General features: G+C 49.0%; 2 protein-coding genes across 5 annotated transcripts in view; one reads left to right on the plus strand and one right to left on the minus strand.

Moving 5' to 3' along the window:
- Positions 1 to 13,105, minus strand: part of MTOR (mechanistic target of rapamycin kinase) — a 133,569-nt gene extending 120,464 nt beyond the window's left edge. Inside the window, exons 1-6 of one of the 2 annotated variants that reach the window (XM_053207141.1) lie at positions 12,949 to 13,105; positions 10,591 to 10,766; positions 9,720 to 9,828; positions 8,785 to 9,017; positions 7,160 to 7,360; positions 6,071 to 6,205 (exon numbers count right to left, since the gene is read on the minus strand). In XM_053207141.1, the coding sequence (XP_053063116.1) occupies positions 6,071 to 6,205; positions 7,160 to 7,360; positions 8,785 to 9,017; positions 9,720 to 9,828; positions 10,591 to 10,752 (840 nt within the window). In that variant the 5' untranslated portion in view covers positions 10,753 to 10,766; positions 12,949 to 13,105. The remainder of the gene's footprint in view (positions 1 to 6,070; positions 6,206 to 7,159; positions 7,361 to 8,784; positions 9,018 to 9,719; positions 9,829 to 10,590; positions 10,767 to 12,948) is intronic. The other variant, XM_015083109.3, reaches the window with a different exon arrangement.
- A 3,677-nt stretch (positions 13,106 to 16,782) lies between these two features.
- Positions 16,783 to 27,350, plus strand: UBIAD1 (UbiA prenyltransferase domain containing 1). Of its 3 annotated transcripts, XR_008292075.1 has the most exons (3): positions 16,783 to 17,670; positions 22,544 to 23,493; positions 24,904 to 25,021. XR_008292075.1 is itself a non-coding variant. In XM_015083137.3 (2 exons), the coding sequence occupies exons 1-2, from the start codon at positions 17,145 to 17,147 to the stop codon at positions 25,389 to 25,391; spliced, it is 1,014 nt and encodes a 337-aa protein (XP_014938623.1). In that variant the 5' UTR covers positions 16,790 to 17,144; the 3' UTR covers positions 25,392 to 27,350. The 3 variants fall into 3 exon arrangements, 1 of the variants encoding a protein (XP_014938623.1); XR_008292078.1 differs by lacking the exon at positions 22,544 to 23,493 and having other exon boundaries at positions 16,788 to 18,285; positions 24,904 to 25,019; XM_015083137.3 differs by lacking the exon at positions 22,544 to 23,493 and having other exon boundaries at positions 16,790 to 17,670; positions 24,904 to 27,350.
- The last annotated feature ends 202 nt before the right edge of the window (positions 27,351 to 27,552 follow it).

Below are 27,552 nucleotides of genomic sequence, written 5' to 3' on the forward strand. Positions count from 1 at the left end.
TAGAATGCTCCCCCCAGATATGTATTTGTATGGCTTGCTGTCTTACGTCCTTCACAATTGTGCTCAAACATCACAGGAGTGTGAACTGCACTGGTCCACTTATATGCGGATTTTTTTCCCCATAAAGACAGTGCAGGGTTATAAATGTATTTTCTCTTTTTCCTATGATTTCCTTAACGCCATTTTCTTTCCTCTAGCTTACTTTATTGTAAGAATACCATATATTATGTGTATAACATACAAAATATGTGTTAATTGACTGTTTATGTTATCGGTAAGGCTTCATTGGTAGCTAAGTTTTGGGGGAGCCAAAAGTTATATGTGGATTTTCAACTGTGTGTGCGTTGGGGGGGGGGGGGGGCTTGATGCCTTAACCCCCACATGTTCAAAGGTCAATCGTATATATTTTCACTTATTTGTGTCTTGTCTCTCCCTGCTAGAATATAATGTTTTGTCCACTGCTGCATTATTCTAGCTCTGAGGACTTGGTGTAGCTGGCTCACAGTGGGTGCTCAGCTCAAACTTGTTCAATGAATGAACAATGACAAAATTATGATACCTTACATTTGGATAATTCTTTAGGATTTATAAAGTACCACCACAAGTACTATTTTTAAAATTTTTTTTAAATATTTATTTTTGAGAGAGAGAGTGCAAGCAGGGGAGGGCAGAGAGAGAGGGAGACACAGAACCCAAAGCAGGTTCCGGGCTCCGAGCTGTCAGCACAGAGCCCGACTCTGTGGGGCTCGAACTCACGAACCACGAGACCATGACCTGAGTGAGCCGAAGTCAGACGCTCAACCGACTGGGCCACCCAGGCGTCGCACAAGTACTATTCATTTAATCTATTTAGGTGACACTGTTCTGTTTTCCTAGGAGAAAACAAAGATCCTCGGGCTGTACGGGCTCATCCATGGGAAGCCCCATGTTATAGTTAGACGGGAAATCCCTGAGGGCTACCATTTATGGAATGCCTACTCTATCAGATGATGTGTTAGGCACTTCGTGTAGATGGCCCACCCTTGATCAATGTAGAGGTTAGGGGCACAGACACCCTGTGAGGTCAAAAATCCATGTGTGACTTTTGATTCCCCCCAAACTTAACTGCTAATAGCCTTCTGTTAACTGGAAATCTTACCAATAAGAACAGTTAATCAGCACATACTTTGTGTATGGATTACACACTGTATTCTTACCATGAAGAAAGCTAGAGAAAAGAAAATGTTATTAAGAGAATCACAAGGAAGAGAAAAATCTATTTACAGCCCCGTCCTGTATTTCTCTATACTGTAAGTTTATGTTGTCTGTTTATGAGATGAATCATCTGTCAGCACCCACGTGAACATTATCTGCTATGAAGCAGAACAATGTGGATGTTACATGCATTACTAACACCGGATAGCAAAAATGAAAAGATGTGAGAAAGAAATTCGTGTTTACTTATAGGTATAATGATTCAGGCACTAATAATGAAGCAGCAGCAAGAAGACTGCATCACGGTAACTTAGTGTAATCAATACAATTGCTTCATGATAGCCTCGCCTATGCTCTGACGAATGAGTCGTTACCAAGTTTTTAGGGCGCACAGTATTACAGTCATATTCACATTACAGTGCTGGAAACGCTGATACATTTTTTTAAAAACCACGTACCTGTGATAGGTTGATACACACTTTCTCCAATTACCAGAGAGAGACACGAACTCTACTGTATGGTGACGTAATTCTTTGAAAGTAAAGTTATAAAACAGTAAGAAAACCAACATGCTATTAACTTCACAGTAAATCTCACTCACCTAACACCCACACGGGAATAGGCGGTCCGCTGCCACACGAGTCTTGCACACGATGTCTGACACGATGAATGGTCAGGCGATCAGGATACAAAAATATCTCGTACCGTTCTTGCCATACGGTCAATAGATTGTCACACGAAGACCCACAGAGTTCATCAATTCTATGGCACGATGATGATTTACCGTTCACTAAATGGAAGTGGCTCATCGTAAGGGTCCTTATCCTGGTTAGTCTCCTGGTGAGTAGGCTAAAGCAGAGGAGGGGTCGGCTTGAGGCCTCAGGGGTGGCAGAGGGGGAAGGGGAGGCTGGAGACGCGGTGCAGCGCTCTGTGTAACTTTACAGAAATACGTTGTAGTTTGTCTGACTTCTTTGCTTTTCCATTTCTCTAACAATGTTTTTTTTTTTCATGTTTATTTTGAGAAGGGCAGGGGAGGGGAAGAGAGAGGAGAGAGAGAATCCCAAGCTCTATGCTGACAGCACAGAGCCTGACGCGAGGCTCGATCTCACGAACTGTGATGACCTGAGCTGAAATCAAGAGTCGGATGCTCAACCGACTGAGCCACCCAGGCGCCTTCTCTAACAGTGTTTTTATACGGTACCAATCTTTCTTCCACTGTCTCCTTCAGTTTCAGTACCTGTATCAGAAAAAGATCCAGGTCATAAAAGAAGTCACAAGCAGTCTTGAGTAACTCGAACCCTTCTGCCGGACTGCAGTGTCAATCGGTTTCCTGACACCGCTTCCCCGAGGTCTTCGTCGTCCGGCACTGGTTCAGAAATGCTCGTCTCCCTCAAGCCGTCTTCTGTTAATTCCTCTCGTGTGGTGTCTGTTAGCTCTTGAATTTCTCCAAGATCCATATCACCTTTCAGCGTCCATCTTTTGGGCCACCTCCACGTTCTTTCACTCTTTCATGGTTTCCTTGATCGGCTTTGTCCTAAGTCCTGTGAAGTCATGCACGACATCTGGCCACAGTTCTCTCGGCAGGAATTTACTGGTCCAGGCTTGATGGCATTTGTGGCTTCTACAACCAAAATGGATTTTCAGCAATGGAATCCTTCTAGACTTTCTATCAGGGTTCTCTTCAAAGTGTTGACAATCCTTTTCATAAAGTACCATGTGTAACAAGCCTTAGAGGTCATGACCCTGATCCAGAAGCTGAAATAGAGATGTTGTATTTGGGGGCAGTCAACCCCTTCGATGCCTCTAGTATTGAACTCATGGGGTTCTGGGTGGCCAGGGGCATTGGCTCATATGGCAAGAACTGTACAAGGCAACGCTTTCCCGGCAAGGTCCTTCTTGACTTCAGAGACAAAGCATCAAGGGAACCAATCCAGAAAAAGGGCTCTTGTGTCCAGACCTTCTTGTTTTACAAACAGAAGACTGGCAGCTGGTGTTTACCTCTTCCCTTCAAAGCTCGAGGGCTAGCGGCTTTATAGATAAGGGCCGTCCTGATTGCAAACTGGACCGTATTGCACAATGGCAGGATAATCCTGCCCCTTCCTGCCTCAAATCCTGGTGCTCGCTTCTCTTCCTAATAAATGTCCTCTGTGGCATTTTTTTTCCAGAGTAGGGCACTTTCGTCTGCATTAAAAACACGTTCAGGCAGATACCCTTTCTCCTCAGTGATTTTCTTTTACAGCCTCTGGGAACTCATCTACTGCCTCTCAGTCAGCAGAAGCTACTTCTCCTGTTATCTTCACTTATTTTTTTTTTTTAAGTCATACCTGTTTCCAAACTCATCAAACCATCTTTTGCTGGCATCCGATTCTCCGGTGCTAGGTCCTTCACCTTCCGTTTGCTCTACGTTGTCATATAATGACTTTGCTTTTTCTCAAATCACATTAGAGTCTTTAAGTATGCCTTCCTTAAGGCAATCCTGAACCCACATAAAAGCTACATTTACCATATGCGATCAAAAGATACTTCACAAGGGGCACCTGGGTGGCTCAGTCGGTTAAGCGTCTGACTTCGGCTCAGGTCATGATCTCGCGGTCTGTGGGTTCGAGCCCCGCGTCGGGCTCTGTGCTGACAGCTCGGAGTCTGGAGCCTGCTTTGGACTCTGTGTCTCCCTCTCTCTCTGCCCCTCCCTCACTTGTGCTCTGTCTCTCTCCATCAAAGATAAATAAATGTAAAAGCTATTTCTCAAAAAGTGCAAGAGATTTGCGCCTGTAGGCACAGCTGTGGCAACAGCTTCACGCTTCAGCATCCTTTTCTTTTTTTGCAACGGTGGATTAAATGCTGGATTCATTTATCCTGAAACGGTGGGCAGTCACAGCTGTGGACCTCAAGCTGTGGTACGTCTCAAGCAAGGCAACGTTTTCTTACAATATCATGACTTTGCTTCTTGGGAGAACTTTGCCAGTGGCACTTCACATGGGTTCCACAGAATTATTCAAGGTTTTTTTACAGTATCGCACTGAACACGACGAAAAACACACGAGGACGGAGACAGATCAACAGATCGCTTTTGCGACACGCGGCTTACTGGAGGGGTGAACTGGGCACATGGAGATGATCAGCCTCGCACAGTGTTTTAACCAGACATTCCCAACACTTGAGCTCATTGCAGCAGCAACAGAGGTGGCTACGAAATTACTACAGTCGGTACGGTTGTACTACAGTTAATTTTATGCGGTTAAGATTTAATATTGTACCTTCATGTTTGTTCACATTTCTCTCGACTGCAAACGGCACCAGGTATAGTCTGTGAATGCTCGTGTGCATAAGTTTAGGTAACGTTTAACTCTAACAAGAGATTTGTGTATATTTTACGATGGTCAATAATAAGACTACGATCTACATCTCTGTTACGCCTTCGTGACATACTTAGCTTCTTAATTTCTAGGCTATGAGGTTCCCATCTGTGAGTTTTTTCGAACGGTCACAAACCTCCCAAAAAGTTTTCCAGTATGTGTACCGAAAACAACCCACCTAGAAGTGGACCCATGCAGTTCAAACCTGTGTTGTTCAAGGGTCAAGTGTACTTGGAAACCTCCCAGGAGCCCAGTGAGGTGGAGATCCCCATTAACAGCAAGGAAAAATGAGGCTAAAGGAAGTAAAATAATGTACCCAAGTCACACAGTGTACACATGAATGGGGATTCCGAGCCGGACTCCTGAGCTCTCCGTACAGTGTAGCCCAGGCCGCCTGCATCTACAGCACAGCCATCACCAAATGATCATCCGGTCTATTAAAGCAAGAAGCCCTGGGGCAAAATTCCACACCAACTCGCTCCCCGTAGGAAGACCCGTGGATGGGGCTCTACTCCCAAATGTATCCCGAATCCAGTGTCAGTGGATTGACACTGAATCCACTTCTCAGTGTCTGCACTGCCAACCCCAGGGAAGCCACCACCATCACTTGCCCAGACTACTCCAGTAGCCTCCCACGGTAGCCAGGAGAACAGGATCAACTACAAGGAGTGCAGTTGACAACGGCCCCGGCCACGACTCTAAAAATATCACGTTTGTGCCAAGGCCACATTTGCCACGGGCTGCCTCTAGCCAACGCAGGATGCAGGAGGAATGCTGAGGCAGGGCTCCCGGGGGGGGGGGGGGGGCCATGGTGGCCGGAAGCCCCCCGTGGTGGCTTTGCGCGGTAGCCTAGCACGCTGTCACTTTCCTTTGCTGTCTCATGGCTGCTGATGGCTAGCCGGCCTCTCCCTGCTCCCTTCACGTCCCCCGCCCCCACCATAAGTTGTTTCCCTGACAAAAGTCCTTGCACTTTTAAACACAACCCCCTAACGAGTCTCCTGCTTTCATTCCCGCCACTGCACGAGCTTGCCCCGCACCAGTAGCCAATGATTATTAAAAATGGAGGCCCTCACCCCGCTCCCCTGGGCACGCATCTCCAACGCTTATGAGAATAAGAGCCAGTGTTGACCGCGACCCTGAGGCCTAAGATTTGACCCTTTCCCCAACCTCCCTTCCTCTCCGTGCCCCAACCACATTTCCCTTTTTTCTGTTCCCTGAATTTGCCAAACTCTCTCCCACCTCAAAGCCTCTTCCTGGAACACCACCATGCAGCACAAAGCTCGCTCCTCCACATCATGTGGGTCTCAGTTGAAACAGCACCACCCCAGAGAGGAAGTCCCCTCCCACTGCTACCCTCCAACCCGTTATTTCACAGGACTTGGTGCCTTCTGAAGTGACCTCATCGACTTGCTTATTTCCTGGTTCCCTTATAAAACGTCCTCTGTAAGGACAAGGATCTCGCCTTGTCTTGTTCACAGAACGGCATGTGGGAAGCCAGACTCCCTTCTGACATGCTTCCTCACCTCTCCCTCCATGCTGCTGATTCGGACCAACTCGTTGAGGATCAGCAAGGCTCCATGGATGCGATCATCCCGATTCATGCCCTTCTCCTTGGCCAACGTCTCATCAAACCCCTTCTCTGCTTCTTCAAACGTGTGCTAATAGAGACACGGGACGTGTTAATTACCCCATGTCCAAAGGGAGAAAGACCACCAGCCCGCCCCTTCTGCATGGGGGACCCTGAGGTGTTACCATGCCTGTTCAGTGGCTTGTGCCAGCAACATCAACGATAGGGATTCACCAAGCTCTCTCGTTTAATTTAGCTTCAACGTGCACCGTACCATGAGGCAGAGGCCACGACCATCCCCATTTAACAGATAAAAACCAGAGGCTCAAGGAAATTAAATGACTTGTCCAACGTCACATAGCAAAGCCAACCCTAGAACCCAGGTCTCCGATGCCACGTTTAGGAATCTCTTTGTAGTACCAGCTCTTAGTTAAGAAGTGCCAGGTCTCTCTCGTCTAATGTCACGAGCCCTGGCACTTCTTAAATTAGTATCATTGTGTGTCGCTGCTTCTCAGACACCCATTTTTCTATATTTTCACACCTCTGGGAGGAGAGCTCTTATAACTGGTGATGAGACGGCAGTAAGTCATAGTTTTACTGTATCATGTTTTCATTCATCCTCAGTGGCACGTAAAATAATGGTGTGGCCACCAACAGATCTTTGCATTAATGAAATCCAATGAGGTAAGTACTGACTCATACTGAGCTTAAGAAACCACTTGAGACCAACACAAAAGTGACATCTGCTCTGTGGCGAGGGCCCTGTTGTGGCCCTTAGGCCAGGCGGTGCTGTATATAAACGTGCTGTGGGGCGCCTGGGTGGCTCAGTCGGTAAAGCCTCTGACTTCGGCTCAGGTCATGATCTCCTGGCTCGTGGGTTTGAGCCCCGCGTCGGGCTCTACACTGACAGCTCGGAGCCTAGGGCCTGCTTCCGATTCTGTGTCTCCCTCTCTCTCTGCCCCTCCCCTGCTCGTGCTCTCAAAAATAAATAAACATTTTTTAAAAATGTGCTTTGCAGGCGAATGCAACGGAACCATCTCCTCACCCTGTACCACTGAGGCTTCTGCATCTCCTTCGGCTCACGCTGGGTGGTGAGAATCAAACAGGCACGAAGGGCGGCCACAGCTCCCTCCCGGATGGCCTGTTTGGGGTCCCACACGGCCACAAAAATGTTGTCAAAGAAGGGCTGCACTTGCTGGAAGAAGAAGGTGGGGACGCTGATAGCCAGCTCACGGAGAACCAGAACCTGGGGGAGAAAAGCACACAGAGAACCCTCGTCTGTATCAGAGAGTTTCGTCCCATCAGGATGCGGCTTCTTGCCACCCTGGAGCCTGTGTGTATATACATCAGGAAAGGAGCAGACTCGTCCTCTCTTCTAGCTGGGAACCTCTGGGGACATAGGAATAAAAGAAAAATTGATCGAAAATCTCAGTGTTCATTATCCTAGGGTGTTTACAAACACAGGATTCTCATAATGTTAGAACATGAGCTCTGGAAGGGAGACATGTTTACGCTTTGCATTCTGTCCCAATGACAGCCTAAAACCATCCCTGGAGCACAGTGGTATTTGACAAACATTTATTTATTTTTTAAATGTTTATTTACTTTGAGAAAGAGAGAAAAGCACAAGCGGGGTGGGAAAGAGAGAGAATCCCAAGCAGGCTCCGCACTGCCAGCGCGGAGCCCAACGCGGGGCTCTAGCTCAGGAACTGTGAGATCACGACCTGAGCTGAAATCAAGAGTGGGATGCTTAACCAAATGAGCCACCCGGGCGCCCCTTGATAAACGTTTATTAAATGAGTTAATAATCCCGTTCAATATTTAATTTTGCTATATGTCCACCTGACAGTGGAAGAAACTGAAGGTCAGAGGTTGGCCCGAGTTTCAGAGTTAGGAAGGACAAAGCCGCCTTGAAGCAGGGTCCACATGGCTGTCCCTCCCCCAGTACCAGGGTCCCTCCTCGTGGTACTGGCTCCTGAAGACAGAGCCGACAGGAAAGGATCCAAATGATGCCCCACCATGTTCATTCCCAGATTCTCAAGGACAGACTTCTCCCTCATCTCGCGGCCTGGAAGCCGGTCCCTCAAACCAGGCTTTTTTCAGGGCCAAGCCTCAAAAAAGCAGTGGGGATGCACCACGAGAGGATGAGAGGCTCCCATTCCCCCAACTGCAGAAGAGCCAATGAGGAAAGAGGGAGTTTGGGCCAGGTGCCCACCAATCAACAAATGCCTAGAAAATAAACAAGAAAGGCCAGAAAGGAGGCAGACCACCACTCCCACTGCCCCCGCTCCTCTCCTCCTCCTAGTATTTCTGTGTTCCCAAAGGAGCCTTTTGGCTTGTGATTTCGTCTGCCTGTGGCCAAGGGGGGAACCTTCTGCTCAGGAGGCACTTTTGAGTCTAGGAAATCAGAGGTCCAGACAGCACCGCACTCAGGGCTATGCCTATTGGGCAACAGAAGAGAACTTTCAAGTTTCCTCTTTGGGTACGGAGCTTGGGGCAAAAAGAGAAAGGGATTCAGGACAGAACTGAAGGCCCCTAAGAAGCACAGCGTCTCTGCCTGGAGCGTCCCCTCACCGCCTGCCTTTCAGGGACCCGAGCACGTGGTGCGGAGGACCCCGACAGGGCCCCCTTGCTCCCCGGCCAGCTGCATCCCTCCCCGCGGGCACTCACGGCTGCGTGTCTCCGGCCCTCGTTGCGGTCAGCGCCCAGCCACTCCAAGGCTCGCTTCACCTCGAACTCCACATACTCAGCTGTAAAAGTGTCGCCTGCCATGGCAAGGCGGCCAATGGCCTTGGATGCCATCTCCATGACAACTGGGTCATTAGAGGGGAGGAGGTTCCGAAGATAGTTAGCAAATCTGCCGATACGGGTGGCATTCCCGCCTTCCACTCCTATGAGGCTGGCTGGGAAAGACAGGAAGACAAAAGGTGAGGATGGGCACGTCCGGTCCCGGAGAGCGTGCGGCCCTGACAGGAAGGCTGGCGCATGACCCCTTCCTTCTGCTTTGAGTACCAAGCGCAACTTCCAGGTGGGAAGGATGCAGACAATATTTTCATTTTAAACAGCAGGTTTGACATCTGTGCCAGAACTACTTACATAAAGCAAAACAACCTTGTTTTAGGACACGTAATTTGTTTTCCCAAGAAGAAAAGGAGTAAAACGGAGAATGAATAATAATGCACCAGACTGGTCCCTGGGATGTGAAAATGACATGCTTTGTATCACTGTACCCCAACTTCGCCTTTCCATTTGTGAGCCCCGCTACGCCAAACTGCCCGACAGGGAAACCAGAGCCTGCAATGAGCCACACGGGGTGGGGGGAAGAAAGCTGGCTTGCAGTCTCGGCTCAGGCACCACCTGGTCCTACGAAAGTTGCGTAATGGTTCTGAGACTCTGTATCTGAAGACATCAGCTGTGCCACCATCCCAGGACCGTTGCTAAGATTAATGCCTGAATAAGTACGCTGAAAGCCACAGGGCTCCTTAAAATTTCATGAAACGGGTAGGAACTCAGCATCTAGTAAGCAGCGGACGCAGGTGCAGTGGACACAGAGGTGACCGCCCTTCATTCCCAGTTGTCCCCGTCACCAGAGGCCCTGCCCTTACCTATGGCCAAGATGCCACCTTTCCTTTCATTGGCATCCGAGCTGGAAACCAGTTCAAAAATGTGATGGTTCAGCTGATCATAGAAGCGAGTAGACTCCTCTTGACTCATCTGTGGAAGAAGATGTACTCAGAACAACTTCTAATGTCTCCCTGATGCTGGGGGCGGGGGGGGGGGGGGGGGTGGCTCCCAAAGGTCAGGACTGAGAGGTGGCCAGCAGATCTGGCTCACGCCGAAGAGGACAGAACTACTGCCCACGTTTATAGCTGTAAACTGTTGAGCAGATGAACCCACAGCTCATTTGTATGTGGAACAAATGCCTGTTGAGTATCTACCCCATGGCAGGCCACATCCTGGGGTTACAAGGATGAGCAAGAGACACCGTCCAGACATCAAGAATGCTCTCTCTCTAGAAAGCCCCAGGCTACCAGCTCCTCAAACCCAGCCTGACTACGGTTATCAGATAGAAAGAACTGAAGGTCTGGAATATGGTGGGAAAACAAGCAGGAAAGGAAAGGAAAGGAAAGGAAAGGAAAGGAAAGGAAAGGAAAGGAAAAGAAGGAAAGGAAGAAAGAAAGAAAGAAAGAAAGAAAGAAAGAAAGAAAGAAAGAAAGAAAGAAAGAAAGAAAGAAAGGAAGGAAAAGAAAGGAAAAGAAAAGAAAAGGAAAGAAAGAAAAGGAAAGGAGGAAGGAAGCACAGCATAGGAAATGCCACAGAAATGTGTAGCCACTACAAAGGAACCGGCACACCCTACAGACAGGAAAAATTGGGTGTCTTTGTTTTCCAAATCCTCACTCAGCTGTCAGAAGGAATCGAAACCAGTGCTGGTGCATTGAGGCCCAATACTCCACGACAAAGCCCAGAAGCCCTGACCTCTCGAAGCTCCATGGTGACATAGTGCTGGAGCTCCTTGGCAGCTTTGGCCCTGGTCTCCTCATTCCGGCTCTTCAGGCCGCTGGCAAACTGCTGCAGGACGCTCACGTTGCTGGACGTGGTGGTGGCTGTGGTGGCGGTGGCAGGTCCGGTTCCTAGCATCTTGACCTGAGGTTCTTTGGAGAGAAACTTCCCTCAATATTTTGCATAACAAACTATGGTGTCATGAATATATTTATGGTGCCCGTTACTCAACACGGATCTCCTCTCTGCCCATTGTCAGGGGGCGGGGGTGGGATCCTAAAAAGGTTGGGAGACCTCACTGAGGAATGTAGAGAAAGCCTTGATTCATTCCACAATGACTGGTGTTTAAAAGAGGTGGGGCGGGGGGGGGGGGGGGGGGTGGCGCCTGGGTGGCTCTGTCGGTTAAGCGTCCGATTCATGATTTCAGCTTTGGGTCTTGATCTCGCGGGTTCAAGCCCCACATCGGGCTCTGTGCTGACAGTGTGGAGCCTGCTTGGGATTCTCTTCCTGCCTCAGAATAAATAAATAGACTTAAAAAAAAAAAAAGAGGCAGTGTAGCAGACAGGGTTAAACTGTGGGCTCTGAAGCCAGACTACCTGGGTTCGAATCCAGTCCAAAATTATGTATTAAATTACAGATTGAGTTAATAAATGTTAAAAAGTGCTTCAGTGCCAGGCACACAGTGAGTTCTTTTTTTTTTTTCCCAACTTTTTTTTTTTGTTTTTTGTTTTTCGGACAGAGAGAGACAGAGCATGAACGGGGGAGGGGCAGAGAGAGAGGGAGACACAGAATCGGAAACAGGCTCCAGGCCCTGAGCCATCAGCCCAGAGCCTGATGCGGGGCTCGAACTCATGGACCGCGAGACCGTGACCTGGCCGAAGACGGACGCTCAACCGACTGCGCCACCCAGGCGCCCCTGTGAGTTCTTAATAACCGTTAGCTGTTATTACCATGACCAGCGCCAAAATCAAGAGTCAGATGCTTCTCCAACCGAGCCACCCGGTTGCCCCCATAAATGTAATTTTAAATCTCCTGGCAACCATATCAAAAAGACGCAAAAGGAAACAGATGAAATTAATACATTTCTTAAATCTAATAGATGAAAAATATCATTTCAACATGTTACCAACTTTCTGTTCTCTTTTTGTACTGTGCACTTTCCACTCAGGGCAACCTCAACTTCAACTAGTCACATTTCAGATGCTCTAAGTCACCTGTGGCTGGGGGTTATGATATTGGACAGTGCATTTCTCTTAAGTACCAGTACTTGGAATGTGAGCTAAAAGAGACTGATTCATTCCTGAGATCACTCATTCGTTCCTCAATTATATACTGTCCCTCCTCTCAGTTGAGCTTACAGTCTAGAGGGAAATACAAATAATCAGGCAACCACCATAAAGTGGCCATAACAGGGCTCAGCCCAGACTGCTGCGGGAGGAACACATATACCGGTCCGAGGTATGTCCACATTATATTAGAACACCAATTTTTCCAAAATTCTTATTTTTGAAATTATCTGTGAGATGCAGAGAAAAAAAAATTAGGGAATAATTCGTTTTATAAGGCTTTTAAGTACTTCAATGCCAAGAAAAAGGCTGCAGAAGGAAATGTCATCCTTCAGGGGACAGGAAACCCAAGGATCCCTGATGAGAAAACTAGGAAGGGGTGTGTGCCCCGCCTCTGCGATGAGGGGGAGGGAGGCTGGCAAGGAATTCTCATTCTCAGGAAGAAACCAGAGTATCTTCACAGGGTCTAAGGCCCACAGGCCCATCTGCTTCAGGCAGAATTCAACTAAAATACTTGTAAGTCCAATATCCTAAGAGTCTTGGTGACGGCTGGCAGAAGTTAAAGTTGGGGTGGCTGAAACTGGAGATGGGGGTGGGGAGGGCAGAGAGGATGAAACCCCAGGATGGAACCCAGATCAGTTCTGGGGACTGGGTCCTTGAGAGGTCCCCAGGATGCAGTGCATGGGGTACACACGGACGTTGCTCCTCTCTGAGGACAACCTGTAGGTGGCTCGGAAGATGGGGTGACTGCGGGGCACGGAGACCCAAAGGCGCCCGGCGGTACCGGAGCTGATGGGCCGCCCTTCGCCGCGCCAGGGACACACGGCAGGCTGAAGGGTCCGGGGGTCTCCCGGGGGTCCGGAAGGAGGTGGGTGCTGCCTCGCCGGGTGGGGGTCAAGGGCTCAGACGGCGCCCAAGTCCGTAGGGACCTCACGGACCAGACGGGCGACTTTCCGGCACCCCCCCTCCCCCCCCCAACGGACCAGGCTGACCCTGGGTCTGGAGATTCCTCCACCTTAGAGGGGTCGGTGCCAGGCCCCAGACTCACCGCGCGGCTTCGGCCAAGGCCTCGGCTGCCGCCACCTGTGCGGGTACCGCCGCTTCAGGCCCCCGGCCCCACCACCCGCCTTCCCCGCTGTCCTCTAAGCCGGGCGGGAGGGAGGGCGGACTCCTAGCGCTGAGGACCAATCGCCAGGCGCAAGGAGAAGATGGACTGGAAGGCAGACCAATAGAAATGAAGGAGAAGTGAGGCCTGGGACCCGGCTTCTCTAGGGGGCGGGGACTGTTCAAATAGACAAACCACGCGTCCAGTGGCAGACGAAAGGAGGCTTAAAAGAGGACTGCGTCCACTTGGGAGAACCAATCGCTCGTGAGTTGGTTTCTGCCACTTCCACGCGCACATCCGGTGCATCGCTACTATTATTCCCCGCTGCATCGACACTGTGGCCGTCCGGATCCTGGTGTGTGGGTACCGCTGTAACCAGGGTGTGAGCGACGTGGTGCCCTGTCTTTAAGAGAGCAAAGATGTAGAACTTTGGGACCAGCTCTAATTATGCACCCGTGATTTCTCTTCTTTGAAATGCAATGTGCGTTTAAAAGCGTTTTTAGTTAGAATTTCCCAGTTTTCCAAAATTACCTAGCTCACAAGATCATTCCCATAACCAAGTTTTAACTGAATGACCTACTCCTAAATAAATGCTTTTAAAGCAACATCACTTAAAAACATCCAGGGGCTCCTGGGTAGTTCAGGGGGTGGAGCCTGTGACTCTTGATCTAGGATCCTGAGTTCAAGCCCCACCTTGGACGTGGAGCTTACTTTTAAAAATTAAAATAATTAATTAAAAACATCTTTTCAAACAATCAATGGCAAAAATGGTATTTGACGGCATTGGGCTCCTCGCTGACAGTGCGGAACCTGCTTGGGATTCTCTCTCTGCCCCCTCCCTGCTTGTGTAGGTGCGCGCGCGCTCTCTCTCTCTCTCTTTCTCAAAATAAACATTTTTAAAAATACAAGCTGTAAAACAATAGAAGTATAATATAACCCCTTATAAAGCATTTATATATTTCTTATGTGTCTATTCAGGGCGGGGGTGGGGGAGGGATATGCAACTAAGATGCAATGAAATACGGAGAGGGCATATTTTTTCCTTTATCTATTACCATCAATTACTTGTGTGATAAAAAGAAGTGTCTAAAATACCATATGACCTCACTCATTTGTGGAATTTAAGAAGCAAAACAGATAAACATATGGAAAGAAGGAGAGAGAGAGAGGGAAACAAATCATAAGAGACTCTTTAGGATAGAGAACAAACTGAGGGTTGATGGAGGAAGGTGGATGGGGGATGGGCTGGATGGGGGATGGGCTAAATGGGTGATGGGTAGTAAGGAGGGCACTTGCAATGAGCCTTGGGTGTTGTATGCTAAGTGATAAATCACTAAATTCTACTCCTGAAAACAATATTATATGATATGTTAACTAGAATTTAGATAAAAATTTGAAAGGAAAGAAAGAAGTGTCCATTGTAGATATTTAAGTTTCCAGAAGTTCTGAAATGCCAAATTAAAGAGGTTTGGCAATATTCTGTGGCTAACAAAACACGTTGGCAGATTCTTTTTTTATACGTACTCTTATTTTCCCTTTTTGTTACTATCTGTACTGTTCTGCACTTTTAACAATTTTAGTAGATCTTGGAGATGTTTTTTAGTTTATAGAAAGCTCCCTTGTTCTTTTGTTATTATATAGGTACATAGTATTTCATCACATGGATGTATGGTAATTTATTTTTCCAGTCCTCTGTTGATGGACACTTGTATTCTTGCTATTACTAATGATGCAGCGAAGAATGCTTTTGTACATATATAATATTTCCCCTGGAAGCTATACCAAATAAATACCCAGAAATCAGATTACAGGGTCAGAGGGTAAATGCATGTATAATCGACAGACATTGCCATATTGTTCTTATAAGGGAGGTACTAATTTTCATTTCCACCCGCAATATATGAGATTTTTGCCACCCTAAGTTGTGCTAAGGCCCTGTTTTCTAATTAACAATCACATGGTTTTATAACAACAGTAAGCAATACATATGTAGGTCTCTTTTCAGTTTACGAAGAGCTTTCTTATGTTAAAATGGTAAGTAATATTTATTGAGCACTTACTAAGTATCAGGCATTTTGGTAGACATTATAAAGTAGTGGTTAAAAGCAGCTTGGAGTCTAACTGAATCTGAAACTTTGCTCCAACATTTATAGCTATACGACCAGGTACTTAATCTCTTTATACCTATTTATTTATCATAAAACCAAAGAGATTATAATGCACTTACCTCCGTAAGTAATGTGGTGGGGTTAAATGCTAACATATGTAAAGTACCTAAAACCCTCTATGACGCATGTGAGCAGTCAATAAATTCTATCACTGTTATTATTGAACATTGAGGCATTCAACATTCTTGAACTGGGAGGCATGTTGTATATTGTTCAGACTTTACACATGAGTAAACTGAGATAGAGAGGGATTAGGTTATAGAATTGGTAAACGATGGAGCCAGGGTTTTGATATATCTGCTTCTTCCTCTTGTCCAACTTGACATCAGAGGACACTTGGGTCTGGCCAGCATCACAGGTATGTGCTAGGTAGTAGAGATGTAAATATTTAACAACCAGCTAGCTGATAAGGTGGGGGTGAGGGGAGGGACATGTTGGTATGTTTGTATGTACAAGGGCTGGCTTTGGGGCTGTGTGAGGTTGTATTGCTCTTAATGAAACTCTTAATGCTTTTTGACCAAGGGGCTGCACATTTTTATTTTGCACTAGGCACCAAAATTATGGAGTCTGTCCCGCATCCATATATGCTACGTGCATATTATAACTGTCACCAATATAAAGGATGTATCTAGCACGTAACTTCTAAGTAATAATAAAATACACAATGCCTTTCATTGCAAATTCCATATGGCCAATTGATTCTAACAGAATGCGTCTTTTGGATATCATATAGCCTCCCAAGCTGGGAGAGATGAGTGGTAGCCCGTCATTGTATCATATTTCCACAATGCGATAGACAACAGACAAAAGAAACAAATGGTAACATGGAGTGAGATAATTGGGAAGTAATGAGTTTTGTTAACTTTGTTTTAAATATAATTTATCTAATTGTAAGTTTGTACAATTTAATTTTTAATCATGGCTGTGCTTAATGACGGGCTCAGAAAATTCCTGAAAATTTAACAGTTGGCTCCCTCCAGCCAGAATGAGCTACGGCTATGGCCCATAAGCTTACAGAAGGCGGGCAATGAAGAGCCAAAGCTGGCCACCAGACAGAGTGGGGAGGAAGACGGTTATTTGCATGAATAAGTGAGTAACCTAGAGTATGGATAAAAAGGCAGGCAGGACAGTACATGGCAAATGGTAATCGTTCACAATAAAAAGCGGGAATTATTGCCGTGGTGATTATTACTAGAGCTAATAATTTCTTAGATATCATTTCCCATTTCAGAGCTTCGTTTCCTATTTAAAAAGTGGGAGGTAATTCTACCTGTTTCATTGCCCTCAATGCCCTCCCTGATTTTTGTCCATTTTGTTCACTGCTGCCTAGCATAGTAAGTGCTCAATAAATACTCGTTGAATGAAAAAAATGAGTGAGTCCTATTTTGGTGAATGGAAGCTCTAGGTAAGTCGTAAAGCGACACGCGGTCGAGGTCGTTTCTGTGATGCTGAGGCTGTTTCCTGCGAGTCTGGGGGTAGCTGAGGACCTCGGACCCCCGGCGGGAGAGGGGCTTGGCCGCGGGGTGGCCGCTCCGCCCCGGCCCGCCAGGCTCCGCCCCGGCCCGCCAGGCCCCGCCCCCGGCCCCGCCCCGGCCCCGGCCCCGCCAGCACCGGCCCGGCCCGCATGGTCGGTCCCTGTTTCCGGGCGGGCCTTCGGAGGCTGGCGCACAAGATGGCGGCTCCAGTATCTTAAGGCGCGTGGCCGCAGTTCGGCCTTGGGCTCTAGCCGCGGACTGAGGTCCAGAGACAGGTTTCACCCAGGTGACAGGAGGTCGGGGCGGTGCCGTCGGGCCTCGTGGGCTGCCTGGTCGGCTCGGTGCTGCCCCCGGGGCCCGCCGCCTCCCCAGCCTTGCGCCGGGTCGGAATCGAAGGAAGGTCCGGTCCGGCCGCCCCGCCCCTCTTTGCCGCTGAGCGGTAGCTGTGCCGTGGGTGGCTCACTATTAACTTTGACTTCAGCCACGTGCCGCTTCCATGGCGGCCTCTCACGTTCCGGGGGAGATTAACATACAGGCGGGAGAGACGGCCAAGGTCGGGGACAGGGACCTGCTGGGGAACGACTGTCCGGAGCAGGACAGGCTTCCCCAACGCTCCTGGAGGCAGAAATGCGCCTCCTACGTGCTGGCCCTGCGGCCTTGGAGCTTCAGTGCCTCACTTACCCCGGTGGCCTTGGGCAGTGCCCTGGCCTACAGATCCCAGGGCGTCCTGGATCCCAGGCTGCTGGTGGGTTGTGCCGTGGCCGTCCTTGCCGTGCACGGGGCTGGCAATTTGGTCAACACTTACTATGACTTTTCCAAGGGCATTGACCACAAAAAGAGTGATGACAGGACCCTGGTGGACCGAATCTTGGAGCCCCAGGATGTTGTCCGGTTTGGAGTCTTCCTCTACACTCTGGGCTGTGTCTGTGCCGCTTGTCTCTACTACCTGTCCCCTCTGAAACTGGAGCACTTGGCTCTCATCTACTTTGGAGGCCTGTCTGGCTCCTTTCTCTACACGGGAGGTAAGAATTGGCCTGTTTTCCTGGCTGCATGTACGGGAAACTGCTGATCTGCATTGGAGTTTCAGGGCTGGAGAAGAGGTTCGAAAGGTTCTTCTCTGAGTTAGGCCATTTATGTGAAACCTGTAACGTGTAGGTCATGTGGACTTTTTGAAAACAGTAGTGACTTGAGAAGATCCCAGCTTGGCTTATGGATGGTAGGAATCACAGAATCACGTGTATGTAAATTTTTCTATTTGGTTTTCTTTCGATGGTCGTATCTTAGGAGGCCACGGTTTCAAATTTTAGAGGAATTAAATTTGAAGAACTCAGAATTATACAGCTAATTACTGGCAGCTGGTTTGCTGTGTAACTCCTTGCAACAGGCTGATTAAGGTAGTGATGGGCAGGTGGTCAAGTCCTACGTATTGAGCACCTATTATGTGCCAAGCACTGTTCTGTGTGAACCCAGGAGTCGCAGATCCCTGCCCTTGTGGAAGTTATTTCATAGATCTTGAGGAGACCTGGAAAATAAAAATAATAAATTATATTTAGGATGACCAACGTCCTGGTTTGCTCAGGACTTGAGGTGGTTCCCAAGATGCTGGACTTTTGGTGTTGAAATCGGGAAAGTTCCAGGTAAGCCCCGATGAATTGGTACCCTGGTCATCGTATATGAAAATATTATTAGTGCTATGGGGAAAATATAAGGAGGGCAAGGAAGGAGGGCATAGCTGACTGTTTGAAGTAGTTTGATCAGGGTAGGCCTCATCAAAAAGGTAATGTGAGCACAGATAGAAGGAAGTTGGCTAAGCATGTATCTAGAGGAAGGATGTTTCAGATCTTGGAATAGCAGTTACCAAAGGCCTTAAGGCAGGAGTGTGCTTAAAAGTTTAAGGAACCACCAAGAGTCCAGTATTGAGTGAGGGAGTGAGTAAAAAGGTAAAACCAGAGAGAAGTATGTTTGGGGAGGCAGAGAAGCACAGAGATTATGGAGACCTTCATGTTTTAAAAGAATCGGTCTGGGTGCGGTATTGAGAACGGGTAAAGGTGAGTGGGCAAGGACGGAGGCAAAAAGGTGAGGCTGTTCGGCAATCCAGGCAAGAGAGGTTTGGTGGCCTGGATCAGGGTGGTAGTGGAGAAGGGAGGACGTAGTCAGATTCTGAATATATTTGGATATATTTGGAAGGTGAACAGGGTTTGCTGATGGATGAGATACAAGGCAGGAGAGAGACAGGGGAATCCAACATAACTCAGAGGTTTGGGCCTGAGCACTTGAAATGATGGACTTGATGTCAAGGGAGCTAGAGAAGGGTGAAGACAGGTTTGGGGGGGGGAGAAAACTGGGAGACAGGCTTGGGACATCTTAATGTATTAGATCTCCAAGTGGAGATGTCAGATGGCTGGCCGGATATAAGCACCTGAGTTCCAAGGAGAAGCCTAAACTGCAGATGCAGATATTTGGGAGTCTCTGGCACAGAGATAAAGTTGTGTGACTGCATGAGATCACCAGAGGAAAGAGTGGTGATAGAGACCACGGAGACCAGGACTGCGACCTGGGGCACTCTGATGTGAAGAGGGGGAGAGAAGAAGGAAGGGGTGGGGGAGAGTATGACAGAGCAGCCAGCTGTGAAGGAAATCAGTAGGGTGCTGTGGTAGAATGTGCATGGGGCAGTGGTGAAGAGGCCCTTGAAGGATAAGGAGCAAGCTACAGGGCAGAGTAACTGGGTCTGATTTGGGAGCGAGTCCTTCGGGGCTGGAGGAGTAGTGCGTGCTAATGCCCTGGGGTCAGGGAGAGCTCAGCATGCTTTAGGATCCATGAAAGGCCAGTGTGATTGAGAGGGAGAGCGAGGTACTGTTGGGGAGGCCACTCAGGGCTGGATCACTCTGGCCTCACAGGGCCTCTGGCTCCCCTGCTAGTTAGTTGTTCCTTACTCCCAGCCTCTAGCTTCAGTCCTTGGACCCCTTTCCTCTAACTCCATCCACTCTCCGGCTGCTTTTAGCCAGTCTCATGGCTTCATATGCCATCTGTTAACCTGGTGACTCTCAAAGGTGTTCCTCTGTTCCAGATTTCTCCACTCAACCCCAGACTCGCCTAACTTCTCCCTCAGTAGCCTCTCCCCAAGATCTCACAGGCATCTCAAGCCCATTGTGTCTGACACCAAAGCCCTGATCACCCCTAAGAATCCTGTCCTACTCCCCACCTCTCCCCATCTCATTCCGTGGCAGCTTCCTCCTTCCAGTTCTTCAGGCTAAAAGTCATGGGCATCATCCTTGGCCCTTCCTTCTCCCATCCAGTCCATCAGCAAATCCTGTTGACTCCACTTTCAAAATGCATTTGGGATCTGGCTGCGTCCCACCACCTCCGGCCACCTCTGTCATCTCCTCAAAAATGGCAGCAGGTTCTTTATCGATATGCCTTTCAGGGTGCTCCCAAATCAGAGCTGGAGTAGTCCTGTGAAAACATAAGGCAGCTACATCAGTCCTCTGCTCAGAATTTTCTAATGGCTCCCATCTTGTTCAGAGGAAAGGCTGGGGTCCTCACAGTGACCCCCAGGACAGTGCATTATCTGTTCGCCCTCTCCCCTCCCTCCAGCTCTCTGACCTGCCCCCTTCTTTCATCCTGCTCATCATGCTCCAGCCACACTGTCCTCTTGGCTCTTTCTGGTACAGGCAGGACATGCTATACCTTTGTAGATGCTTTTCCTTGGCTTGGAACCCCCTTACTCCTTCTGTCTGCTGGATTCGCTTTCTGACCTCCTCCACCCATTTGCTCACATGTCTGCTGTTTTGTGAGGCTTTACTTTCTACCCTGTTTAAAATTACAATACAAAGTTTTTGCAGCAGATAAAAATAAAATACAGTAAAGTAAAATAAAAGTGCCTGCACACACACACACACATACACACCCTGTGTTTTCCCCCAAAGTACCTTTCCTATTTTCTATTTTCCTTCACAGCACATACTACTCCTTTTTACAAATTTTTATTTTTTTTTATTTTAGAGAGCATGAGCAGGGGAGGGGACAGAGAGAGAGAGAGAGAGGGAGAGAATCTTAAGCAGGCTCCACACTCAGTGCAGAGCCCAGAGTAGGGCTCGATCCCACGACCCTGGGATCGTGACCTGAGCTGAAATCAAGAGTCAGACGCTCAACCGACTGAGCCACCTAGACGCCCCACAGTTCATACTACTTCTAACATACCAGACTTTGTTAATTGTCTTCCCCTTAAAACTGTAAGCTCCCTGGGATTAGGGATTTGGATCTCTGTTCTTTCTGAACGTGTGGTGCCCAGAACACTGCCTGGCATATACTCAGTACTTAATATCTATTGAATGAACAAATGGGGAGACACTGAAAAGTATTGAGCATATTATGTAATGATATGATTTATGGGTTTTTTTTTAAACCATTGACGTTTATTGATATAATTTGCTTACCGTGAAATGCACAGATCTCAAGTGTTACCGTTTGATGAATTTCGACAAATGCAGGCAGTTGTATAACCCACACCCTGTCATGATACAGAACATTTCCGTGACTCAAAAACTTACTTCTCCGTCAATTTCCACTCTCCCCAACCCTATCCAGAGGCCACCACTATTTGATTTCTTTCACATAGATTGTTTTGCCTGGTCTGGAACCTGGTATAAGTGGAATCACTCAGTATGAATCCTTGTGCCTGGTGTCTTTGCTCAGCGTGGTGGTCTTGAGTAGTTCCTTTTTAAGTGCTGAGTAGTATCCATTTGTGGACATACCACAATTTGTTTATCCTTTCTCCTGTTCAGAGACATTTGGATTGTGTCCCTACTTTGGCTTTTATGCCTGAGCATTCATGTTTAAGTGCCTGAGCATTCATGTTGTTTTTTTTTTTAATTTTTTTAATGTTTATTTATTTTTGAGACAGAGAGAGACAGAGCATGAACGGGGGAGGGGCAGAGAGAGAGGGAGACACAGAATCGGAAGCAGACTCCAGGCTCTGAGCCATCAGCCCAGAGCCCGACGCGGGGCTCGAACTCACGGACCGCGAGATCGTGACCTGAGCTGAAGTCAGACGCTTAACCGACTGAGCCACCCAGGCGCCCCTGAGCATTCATGTTTAAGCCTTCCTGTGAATATTTGTTTTCATTTTTCTTGGATGAATGCCTAGGAATGGAATTGCTGGGGTCATAGGGTAGATGAATGTTGAACTTTATGGGAAGCTGCCAAAGCATTTTCTTTTCTTTTTTTTTTTTTTAAGTAGGCTTTATGCCCGCTGGGGAGCCCGACGTGGGGCTTGAACTCATGACCACCCACCCCCAACCCCACCCTGAGATGAAGACCTGAGCCTCATGAGATCTAGAGTCGGGACGCTTAACCGACTGAGCCACCCAGGCGCCCTGCCAAAGCGTTTTCTAAAGTGGTTGTACTATTACTTACATTCCCACTGGCAATGTTTAAGAGTTCCATTTACTCCACGTCCTTGCCAACATTTTGATTTATGTTCTAACAAATTCATTCTGGCCGCTGTGTGGAGAACTTATCCAGTCTTTCACTGTGTTGGCTCATTTGGAAAATGGTGGTGGGAAGTTCCGAGGTGGGCTGCATTCTGAAGCAGGTGGAGCGCGTGAGCCCTGGGCCATACGTCCGTCTGACTCTTAGGAAGCAGCTTTCTCCCCAAGGGCTCTATCGTTTTCTTGTGTCAGATAACCTCAAGAAGGCTACCAGACCTGTCTCAGCTCTCAAGTGGGTTTGTGGTTGGTTTTTGTGTGGGACCTGTTCAAGGTGGGGGCCTATCTTTGCAGGCCTAGGTTTCATTCCACGTTGCTCACATCACTTTTGCCCGGTGATCGAAGGGGATGTTCTTGGGTAATCTAGCCAGCTGTCAAGGCTGTAGAGCTGTTGTGTTTTCTTCCGTAGCTACAGCCCTGACATCTACCTGGAGAGCTGGGCATGTAAGCAAAAGACGAGTGGGCAGCTGGTGGAGAAGCATGCCGGGTCCCTGCTGGGAGCCTTCCTGCCTGGCATCTTCCTTGGGCAGAGGTTGTTCCCTCAACGTGTGGGATTCTGCAGGAGACATTGATTGGCTAACTTAGTACAGGAACCAGTGCTCTGCTTGAGAGAACCTCCTCCCGGAGAGCATGTCCTCAGAGGACTTCCCACAACACTGCTTGGGGAGTGCGGAATTCGTTTGCTGCATGTTGGCGGGTACCGGGGGCCACAGCTATGACAACACTTCCCTGGGGACGCTTCAGTCTAAAGAACCAAGGGTGGTCATTTAGCACCAAAGCACCCCGACTAAATGGAGGCGTTAGCTAATACTGTGGTGGCAGTCATCTTGCAATATATGAACGTAGGAAGTCTACACGTCGTAGACCTTACGCTTTCGCTGTGTTCTAGGCCAGTTTTCTTTCAAGAAAGCTGGAAGAGAAACAGCTGCAAAGAAGCCCAGCTACCACTGTGAAAGTGATCTTGGGCTGAACCCATTCTTTGGCTGCCCTGGCCTTAGGTCATCTGCAGACCACCGTCCCTTATCGTTTTCGGCTGGTTAAAATGCGGTTGATGACCCAGTACTTTTCTTTGTCTCCTGATCCTGAGGCCACGCGTTGGAAGCTTGGTTAGATCGGGAGGTTTCCCAAGCTTCTGTGTGTGTGTGTGTGTGTGTGTGTGTGTGTACCATACCCCACCCACTCCATGCTGCCTCCCTCTGAGTGGGTCATTTTCCTTAACCTCAGCCCCAGCTCCAGGTGCTTGTTACTGTAGCTCTGTGTTCAGCCTTTGTGCCCACGTTGGGGAGCGAGCTGTGAACAAGCCAGACACCAGGCCCTGCCCTCATGGAACTTCTGGTTTGAGGGGAGGATGCAGACTGAGTAATTAGAACCACGATGAACTTTATGAAGGGGGAAATCTGGGGTGCCCTGGGAGCATATTGCAGGGGGACCGGCTGTGGCCTAGCGGGTGAGGAGGGGCTGTCTTGAGGAATGGTCTTTAAGGTCTTGAAGGGTGAGTAGGAGTCTGCCAGGCAAAGGCGGGGTGGCGTGCCTGAAGGCCTTGGGGAACCGACAGAAGTATGAGTGGAGGAGGAGGGGAGCTTAAGGTGAGGTGGGGAGGAGGGAGGCGGGGCCAGAGGTGTGCCGGTGAAGGATCCCGAGGACAGCTTATGATAAGGGTTTTGAGGTGTATGTTGGAGGAAGGGCATGGTCAGATTATATATTTTTTTAAATGTTTATTTATTTATTTTGAGAGAGAGCAAGCAAGGGAGGGGCGGGGGGTGGGGGAGAGAGAGAGAGGGAGAGAATCCCAAGCAGGCTCTGCCCTGATAGCTCAGAGTTTGACCTCATGAACTGTGAATTTATGATCTGAGCTGAAATCAAGGGTCAGATGCTTAACCAACTGAGCCACCCAGGTGCCTCAGGTCAGTATTTTGGAAGGACCCCTCTGGCTGCCCGTGAAGATTAAATCTGGGGGGGGGGGGGGGTCATAGCATGGCTGTCACCATGTTCCAGGCATAGGATGACCATGACTTCTCTTTGGAGATGGGAGTGAGGCCGGATGGAGTGTGGCATCACTGGAGAGAACTGGGCAGGTTCTGATGAAGTGGTTTAGACAGGATTTGAAGCAGGTTGGCAGTCCAGGAGGAGTTCACGGGGCGGGGGGAGGATTTAGTTTGAACTTTGTGGGGGGAAGAGGAGCTGGGGGGAGTTAGTTTGGACTTCATGGGAACCAGAGAAGGGAAGCAGCATGGGAGCCTCGTCTTAGCCGTTTTACTCGTTATGTGGACGAAGGTTTCTTTATGTGGAGTTTGGGCACCATCAGATTTCACTGAGATTCACTGCGGGTTTTCTAAACTAGAGGCTGTGGAAGAAGGAGGGAGAAAAGTAAGAGACTGGGATGGGCCTTCTGTGAGGTACTGACCGACGGAAGCGATGTCTCGCACGGGCCGGCGAAGGGAGAGAGAAACCAAAGTGGCCCGTGAGACCATTTAGATCCTCCACGGGCTCCCCGGTTGAATCGCGTGTGGTGGGAGCCCACTGCTGTTTGTTGTAGGACTTTGCTGGGGGACAGTAGGAAGGAGAGCTCAGGGACGACCCAAAGCCCAACTGGGTGCTAAGAGAGGAGTGTTCCCTGCTCCTCTGTGTCACTGGAGACAACCTCAGGTGTGCTCCAGAGGGCAGGGAGCTCGCCGACTGCCTGTGGTCTCTGTCTGAGAACCCCCTGCTCCCGGCCATCTGTTTCCAGCCCTGGATCTCACACCTTCTCTCTGGGTCTTCTGGCCGTAGGAATCGGATTCAAGTACGTGGCCCTGGGAGACCTCGTCATCCTCATCACTTTCGGCCCGCTGGCCGTGATGTTCGCCTACGCCGTCCAGGTGGGGTCCCTGGCGGTCTTCCCCCTGGTCTACGCCATCCCCCTCGCCCTCAGCACCGAGGCCATTCTCCACTCCAACAACACCAGGGACATGGAATCCGACAGGGAGGCTGGCATCGTGACGCTTGCCATCCTCATCGGCCCCACCTTCTCCTACATGCTCTACAACACGCTGCTCTTCCTGCCCTACCTGATCTTCAGCATCCTGGCCACACGCTGCAGCATCAGCCTGGCCCTGCCCCTGCTCACCATTCCCATGGCCTTCTCCCTGGAGAGACAGTTCCGGAGCCAAGCTTTCAACAAACTGCCCCAGAGGACTGCCAAACTCAACCTCCTGCTGGGGCTCTTCTATGTCTTTGGCATCGTCCTGGCCCCAGCGGGCAGTCTGCCCAAACTCTGAGGGTCCCGGGAGCCCTCCCCACCCCCGTCTGTGCCCCCTCATCTTAGAGTGTGTTTGTCGAAGGCAGAGAATCACAGGAGGGAGGCTGATTTGGCAGTGAGGGGCCTAAGGATGGCTTCTGAACTTCCACCTTTTTTCTAATTATTATGCTTTTAAAGATAAGGTTTGTTTTTGTATTATTCCGTTTGACGGTGACTCTTGGAACCACTCGTATCAGAAGGTGAACTGGAAGCATGGCCCTTGTTTTATTTATAATTTCCACTAGGGGGTGCTGTTGGGTCACTTTAAAGTGGATTCAAAGGCCCTAAGACTTTGTGAAGGAGCCAGGTTGGCCTCAGGTCCTGAAGAGCCCTTGTAACTGGGCTCCTCCTTGCTCCATTGACATGCAGCCAGCTTCCTCCCGGTATGCTGGTCTTGCAGGATGCGCTGGCGATCGGTGCTGGGCCCCGGGACCCAGGAGCATCCGTCTCTTACCCTGAGCCCTTGCGTCCTAAAATACACCGCTTGAGAGAGAGTCCCTCGTTAGCAGTCCAGCATGGCTCCCAGCTTTGTGCCTGGGTTGTGTGTCAGGCGCGTTTGTCCTTCGTCTCCCCTTTCACTTATTGCCACAGCTGAGTGTCCTGCAGTAAGATAGTCAAGCTGAGGGCTGGGAAAGGAAAAAACAAAAAACAAAAACCCACCCTGGAGGCAGCTGAGAAAATCACTCTGCTTTTGGATAGAATTTGGTGGGGCAGCTGTTTTCCCTGTATAGAATCTACTGGAATGACTCCAGCCCTTTCAGTAGCTATTAGGAGCCCTGAAATTATAGAGGCGCCGTCCTGGTGGACTCCTTAAAGCCCACAAGGTCGCCTCTTCCCCCACCTATTGCCTTTCCTGATGCTCCCCTGTGCCCACCCCCCATTTCTGTCCGGTTCCCATTTGTGCGTCTCCTGTCCGTGCAGCCTGACTGTTTGGGTAGCAGCTTAGCAGCTGAGTTGAGGACAGTTGTCACTTTCCACAGAGCCCCAGGGAAATCAGCCCTTCCCTGAATGAATAAGCCGACAGACACAGTCCTGACCCTGTTCAGCCGGAAGAAAGGCCCTGCCGGAGAAGGAACCGTGTCTTCGTCTTTGAAGACAGATGAGCAGCATTGACCCCGCTGCTCCCAAAGGCTTCAGTGGCCTTGTGCAGAGATCATTTGTGCCCAGAATGGGGGAATTCCAATGCTGCTTTTCACTTCATTGCCTGCAAAGTGTAATTTCTGGGCTACAGTTGCCCAGTTGCATTTGGTCCAAGACTGAAATAGATTGAGACCGTCATCATCATGCTTTTCCGTTGTGATTACAGCAGCCTTTCAGATAGGTGATTCAGGGGCCCAGCCTGCCAAAAATGACAAGAATTAGTTCTTCACCCTTAAAGTCAGGCTGATTATGAGTTGGTTCCTTAAGATTGGTCAGTCTACTTGGGAAAAAACATACTTGGAAATTGCAAACGTTCCTCCAAAATTAAAGGTGGTTTGACTGCAGAGCTCCGGGATCCTCGAATGGTGGTTAGAGCCCAGTGACAAGAGAAGGAAGGATGGCCCTCCTCTCCTGCCATTCTTGCCAGCACCACTCTCGTTTTGACGCCAGGCTTGTGGCATTTTGGTGCTCATAGGGGTCCTGCCTTCAAAGATAGGCTCTCATGGCATCTCTTCAGAGCAGGCCATTCTCACACAGGGCTCACTCCGGTGGCCGCAGGACCAGAGCTCCCTGTATCCCCAGACCAGACCCACCTTTGCAAGCACATGTGTCGGGAGGTGACATCCGGCCTCTGCACTGCATCATGGTACAGATTTTAACGCGTATTTTTTTATATAAATGTTTCTAAAAGGCCGGATTTGGTGCCAGGTTTTATATACAGGTCACCATAATTTGTATTACACCCCCTGATTCAATGAAGGTTTTCTTTAGACTTGTTAATAAAAACAATGTCTTATCAGTTGTCTCTGCTTTTCTCCTACTTCCTGTCTTGCTGTGAACTGATTCATGAATCTCAGGAGGACAGCACAGGAACACCGGGCCATTCGGCGGGGGTGCGGGTGCGGCGCCCGGCCTCCGCCGACGAATCTGGATAGGGGTTTGGCCAGATTTGAGGGGCCTTTAGGAAAGACGGGAGGGACCGCTTAGAACCAGCCGGGCCA

The sequence above is a fragment of the Acinonyx jubatus genome, chromosome C1 (assembly GCF_027475565.1).
Source record: "Acinonyx jubatus isolate Ajub_Pintada_27869175 chromosome C1, VMU_Ajub_asm_v1.0, whole genome shotgun sequence".
Lineage (NCBI taxonomy): Eukaryota > Metazoa > Chordata > Mammalia > Carnivora > Felidae > Acinonyx > Acinonyx jubatus.